Source organism: Monoraphidium neglectum (assembly GCF_000611645.1).
Source record: "Monoraphidium neglectum strain SAG 48.87 unplaced genomic scaffold scaffold02877, whole genome shotgun sequence".
Taxonomy (NCBI): Eukaryota; Viridiplantae; Chlorophyta; class Chlorophyceae; order Sphaeropleales; family Selenastraceae; genus Monoraphidium; species Monoraphidium neglectum.
The window spans coordinates 1843-7852 of NW_014010751.1; the positions used below are offsets into that span (position 1 = coordinate 1843).

The window sequence follows — 6010 nt, forward strand, 5'->3', positions numbered from 1 at the left end:
CTCAGCTGAGGATGCGCTGCTAATTGAACAAGCTTGCGTATCATGCAATCATCGGAGCGGTCACTGCTAGCCGGCGGCGGCGGCTCTTCAGGCCATTTGTGGTGGCGCGTCGCTTCTGGTGCGCATGCACGAGCTTGCCGCCGCCTTCGCGCCGGCCAAGGACGGGGGCTGCTGCTTGGCTCCTGCGGCGGGCTGGCAGCCAGCAGTGTGCTGGCATCGGCCCACTTATCGTCAGCGTCGCCAAATGACGGGCAACCGCCTCGGTGAGGGTGATGGTGCGAAGCAGCATCGCTGCACGCCGCACTGGCAATGCCGCACAACCTGGTGCATGCACGTACCGTATGTGCAGCGTGTGGTTGGGTACAGAGGATGTGTGTTGCTTAACTGCCGGCGGCGTGGAATCGACGAGCGCCCTGGGAACGCCCCTCATGCTGGGAGTCCTCGCAACTCCTCCTGACCCACTGGGCTTGCTCAGGCCGCAGCGGCAGCGCGGCGCGCTGGACTTTGGCTCCCCCTTGCGGCGCTGCACGGATACGCTGCTGGTGGCCAACGCGGTCATGTTCGCTGCGCAGTGGTTGACACGCGATGCGCTGACGCTGTGGGGCGCTAAGGTCAACGCGCTGGTTGCAGCAGGGCAGGTGTGGCGGCTGCTGACGTCATCGCTGCTGCACACCTCGCTCTTCCACCTCCTGGTGCGCGCAAGGCTGCTGAGTATGCTGGGACGGGCAGAATGCTGCACAGAACCAACAACTTTCGGTCAGCATCTGTGGTGCTGTGGCAGCCAGCAGCGATTTGGGTGCAGGCCGCGTGTTGAAGCAGCCTCGCCTGCCCCCCTCCCTGAACATCCTTGAACGCCCAGCGCCTCCGCGCCCTCCGCGCCGCCCGCAGATCAACAGCCACGCGCTGCACACCATCGGGCCGCACCTGGAGCTGGTCAGCGGGCGGCCGCGGTTCGCTGCGGTCTATGTGGCGGGGGCGCTGGCCGGCACCACGGCGTCGTTCCTGCTGACACCCGCGCCCTCGGTGGGCGCGTCAGGTGAGGCCGCGCCCCGCGACGCGCGCAGCGCTGGTGTGCCGGCCGAGGCATGGTTTGGGGGCCCGGACGGCCAGGGCGGTCCTCAGCTGTTGCTGCAAGTATCAAAGCTTGCATGGGGAGTGGCTGGCAGCATTGACAGCGACAGGGACCAGCAGATAACGTTGAAATTTTGTCCCGCCGTCATCTGTACCCCCCTGACGCCTCCCCCCCACCAAATATGGTTTTTCAGCTGCACTGTTTGGCGTGGGTGCGGCCCTGGGTGTGTTTTACTGGCGCCACAAGGGGCTGCTGGGGGAGCGCAGCGACTACGTGCTGCGGCAGCTGGGGGTCACCCTGGTCGTCAACCTGGCCTACAGCCTCGCAAACCGGCGCGTAGACAACTGGTGCGCGGCGTCAGGGAACTGCGGACCGCACAGGTGTATGCGCAAGAGCGGCGCGCTTGTGTAGCATTACTGGCCGAGTGGTGCTTTGCAGATCCGGACTGCGTCGCCGCGTGCACCCCTGCAAAGGGCTCAGCCCCCAAAACTTTGCCCTGATGCTGGTGCAGGGGCCACCTTGGCGGCATGGTGGGCGGTGCGGCGGTGGCGGCCCTCCTGGGACCGCGCCTGGTGCGGGACGAAGCCAGCGGCGGCATCACGGACTCTCCCCCCTGGCCCGTTCTGGCGCAGCAGGGTGGTGTCGGTGCCGCGCTTGGGGCACGCGCTGCAAAGCCAGAAGGCAAGGGTGAGGGGCGGCCGCCGCAGCGCAAGTCCGGCAAGCGATTGCCTCGCCGGCCACATGACAAGAGCGGCTTGGACGAACGTCCATGACGACCGTTGATAACCCTGACCCCTATTGTTTCATTTAGCCATTTTCTGGGCTGCCCCTCTCTGAGCCTCTGCCCTTTGTGGAGGTTCCCCTAGCCCCTGATTTACTTTCAATATGTAACAGCTTTCTCATGCAGGTGGGGCTGCGCCATGCGCCTCTGCATCAGCACGTCTGCTTCACGGTGGAGCTCTGAGGCTGCACCATTAGGAGCACTGAAAAGCGAGCACCCTGTCCTTGTGTGCGCACTTGAGATACCGCCAGCACAATATCATAAACAGCGACAGCGCTGACAGGAGTTGGTGATGGTGATTCTGGGCACGTGATGATGGTGATCGCAAGGTCGCTTCGGGCAGCTCAAGCAGCTGGGTGGTGGCACACACAGTGCCCAAGGACGGATTTTGATGCCATGTCTCCACGCCCCCGCGTTATGTATTGTGTATATTGTGTCCAAGCCTACAGGTTCATTACAGTTCAAGCCACTGTTGGAGTGCGCGGAGTGGTTCCTCCAGTGCCCCACTGCTCGCGTGGTCCCACGTAGTGTAGGGCAGCTGTAGGGCATGTCGGATGTCCAAAACCCAATTTTTACCTGGAATTCAACCTGGATAAAATTCCATCTCGGCCATTGACCACTACGTATGCAGACTCTAATAATAATTGCACGCCCTCTTGAGCGCCGTGACCTTTTCGGTGTGCATTCAACAATTCGGAAAAGAACTGAAGGGCTTTGGCGTGGCTGCTGGCTGCTGACCCCCGTGGGCCTGTGGCGCGGCGCGAGTGCTGAGCGGGCGAGTTGCTGCACACGCCAGCCACAGTCATCATGAGCCGCGACGGCGCGACCCGTGCCGTCAGCACACTGCTGTACAAGAAGGACAAGCGCTGGGACCCTGGGGCGCCACAGCCCAAGGGCTTCAACGCCATCCTGGACGACGCCGCCTCGCGTGCGGCAGCCGGGGTCGCCGCCGCGGCAGGCAAACAGGCCGGCAGTGCTGCGCGACGTGTGAGCGAGATCGCTCTCCAGGACGAAGGCTACATCTACAGGCAGCTGGTCGCGCCCGCGTCACCTCAAGGCGGAGAGCGCGGCGAGGGCGGCGGCGGTGATGGGGCTGGCGACGGCGGGGGTGAGTGGCCAATCAGCACTGCAGCGCTGGCACCGGTCCGCCTGGGGGCCTTAGCCAGGATACGGGCAGGCAAGATGGCCGCATGTGGCCAGCAGTAGACATCTGCAAGTGCATGAGTCGTTTCGCCATCCAACGCTACAACACCGATTCCACTCGCCGGGCCTGCCTTTGAAAGCGCACCGTGCGCATGCTCGCTGCAACAGGCCGCAGGCGGCTGATGCCCTCCCGGTCATCCCGGATCGCCCGGGGCCGCGCGGTGCTGGCGCGCAAGGTGCGCTTTGGCGAGCCCTCGCTGCCGTCACCTAGTGCCACTGCTGCGGGTGCAGGCGCGGCAACCCCAGACTTTGTTGTGGTCGGCGGCGCGCGGGGGCGGCAGTGCAGCAGCGGCGAGGCGGCTGGCGGCGGCACGCTCCCCGCGGCCAGGGGGGCGGCGCGATCACCTGTGCGGCAGGCAGCGGCGGTGAGGCTGCAGGCCGGCCGGGGCAGTGCAAGCTGTGGTGGCGGCAGCGGCGGGAGCGGCAAGATGGCGATGGCGCAGGCGCGTGGGGCAGTCGTTGAGCTACCCCGCGCACAGGGAATCACGCCGGCTCAGAATGGCGACGGCTTTGGTGGGGCGGCTGGTGGGGCGCAGCTGATGGTCCGAGTGTCGGCCTCTTCAGGCTCAGGCGAACGGGAGCCAGCAGCTGGCGCCACCCTGCCCAGCAGCAGTGGCGGCGTCGGTGGTGGTGGCAATGGTGGCGGTTGCGCTGCTGTCAGTCAATGGCTAGGGCGGGCTGATGGGGAGGAACAAGGGGACAGAGGGACGACGTCCGCCGGCAATCTAGCAGGTGCGCCGCAAGGCGGGCTGCATTGGCGTGTGTCTGCTTGCAACAGCTGCCCAGGCTGATGAACAGCACTGAGTCCTTGGAAGGCTGCTCACCGACGATGAGTGGTGGCCCTGGCCCCACCCCGCAGCCACCTAGGCCCACACCCCGCACCGCCCCCCGCACTCCACTGCAGATAAGGAGCTCACACGACTGCGAGCCGCCACCCAGCGCCTGGCGCTGCCGCCGGAGCCGGCGTCGCCTGGCGAGGGCTTCCGCCCACTGGCCGCCATCCCCGCTGCCATCTTTGACAGGTGGAGCGACGCAGGGGCAGGCGGCAGCAGCAGCAGCAGCGGTGGCGGGGCGAGTGGGCCCAAGGGCGCCGCGGGCCGGCCGCCATCCGGTGCCGGCAGGGCGGCTGACCCGGGGGCGGCTGGTCTCAGGTCTGGCGGGTCCAGGACGGCTCTAGTGGCTCACGGCTCGGGTCAGCAGCAGCACCACCACCAGCAGCAGCGTGGCAGCAGCCCCAGCAGGCGCTCAACCCAAGGCAGCCTGGCTTCCGAAGGCACTGGCGGCGCTGCAGAGCAGCACCACTCAGACACAGCCCCTGCCAGCGCAGCAGCAGCTCCCAGAGCATCCGCGGCTGGCTGCCTGGCCCGCACGTCTGCGCCGCTTGCCAGCAGCAGCTGCTCAGGCGGCAGCAAGATGGAGGCGCACACGCCTCGTGCGCCTCGTAGGACAGCGGACGGGGTGCGCATTTCCGCCGCGACTGTGCCGACTCAATCTCCCGTGGCGGGCGGTCCCAGCGACAGCGGGAAGGGAGGCCTGCTGGCTGGAGCCAAGAAGGTCGGCAGGGGAGTGCTGGACAGGTGGTAGTTGAGGCAAACCCACTTTGGTGGCCACAGCACAAGGCACTCAGGGCTCCGCTCGCACATAAGACTGGTGGAATGGATTTGTTGCAGTATTTTGAGCACGGCATGATGCTTTTTTTTTGCACTGGGCGACGCGTCTGTTGGAAACGGTTTGCATCTGAGGTGGCGAACGGCTCGCCGGTTGGCGTGTCCATTCCCACAAGAGCGCGTTGGTCCAGGGAGCGGGTTGCAGCAGCGTCTTGTCACAAACGTGCAGCACGTGCTTTGGCCATATCACTCACGGCGTTCTGTTGTGCTGCTCCAACTCTTGACTTGAGCTTTGTGTCCAACGGACAAGACTAGGGCTCGTGTCAAAACCAAACAATCACACTTCACTGCCAATAATATGTGTCAAGCTGGAAACAGTGCAGGCGTTTGAGCAGGCTTGCAAGGCGTGCACCCTGTAACTTTTTGGGCTCTGGCTGGGGCTGCCGACGGAATGTCCCGCAACAGGGCGGCGGCCTCGCACCACGCTAAACTGCTCCCCTTGCCGTGCCGTTGAGCATTTTGAGAACTGAACCGCAGCAGGAGCCCAGTGTATTACAGCCGCAGGCTACCCCTAGCGGCACAAAGGGCGGCCGTCACACGACGTCCAGGAACATGCACACCCCCGCCAGGGTCCACTTGATCCACCCGTGCTTGCTCTTGAGCTGCGCCGTGAACACCTCCTCCCTGAAGCGCGCCTCCGTGCTGTACACGGGGCACTGGTACGCGTCGCGCACGTCCGCCTTGTCGGCCGTCACCGCGCGCACCAGCAGCACCGGCATCGAGTAGAACAGCTCCTTGGGCTTGGAGTCCTCCAGGCAGCCGCCCTTGTCGTCCCACCGCGCCCCCTCCAGCGTGAGGCCGTGCACAAAGGCGCCGTCGCGGCTGGGCGCGTCCACCTGCTCTGGCGTCTTCTTGGTGACCTCTGTCAGCAGCACCGTCTTGTCCAGGGGCCAGTCGTTGCGGCGCGCGGTGGTCTGCATCACGGCCGTCAGGAAGGACTGCGGGTTGAACAGCCCCGACAGCCACACGGCCTTGGGGACGCCCAGGTCCGCCGTCCACTCCGTCAGCTGCGCCACGCGCGCCAGCAGGTTGGACAGCCAGCTGCCCAGAGGGCGCAGGCTCGGGTATGCCAGGTTGCGCCAGCTGACGGGGGGGGGGGGGAGGACGACGACGACGACGAGGGGTTTTGGATGATCCAGGATAAAGATGATTGATAAAGCAGCAGCAGCGTATCAAAACTCAAGCTGAACAGCGGGCCCTGCATTGACAACACGATGTCAATCACCCGACACTCAACACTCAGGCATACCAGGCATCACGCCTAGGTCCCCCTCCCACCCCCTGCAG

General features: G+C 65.3%; 2 protein-coding genes across 2 annotated transcripts; one reads left to right on the plus strand and one right to left on the minus strand.

Annotated features, from left to right (window-relative positions):
• Positions 1-428: 428 nt before the first annotated feature.
• Positions 429-4640, plus strand: MNEG_11718 (hypothetical protein; the record flags this gene model as incomplete). Its single annotated transcript, XM_014039810.1, has 8 exons — positions 429-692; positions 889-1036; positions 1266-1419; positions 1584-1759; positions 2650-2961; positions 3165-3788; positions 3961-4078; positions 4502-4640. The coding sequence occupies 8 exons, from the start codon at positions 429-431 to the stop codon at positions 4638-4640; spliced, it is 1935 nt and encodes a 644-aa protein (XP_013895264.1).
• Positions 4641-5256: 616 nt separating this feature from the next.
• MNEG_11719 (hypothetical protein) lies at positions 5257-5806 on the minus strand (the record flags this gene model as incomplete). Its single annotated transcript, XM_014039811.1, has 1 exon — positions 5257-5806. A coding segment is annotated over one exon (550 nt), but the record flags the coding sequence as incomplete, so codon positions are not given.
• Between the last annotated feature and the right edge of the window lie 204 nt (positions 5807-6010).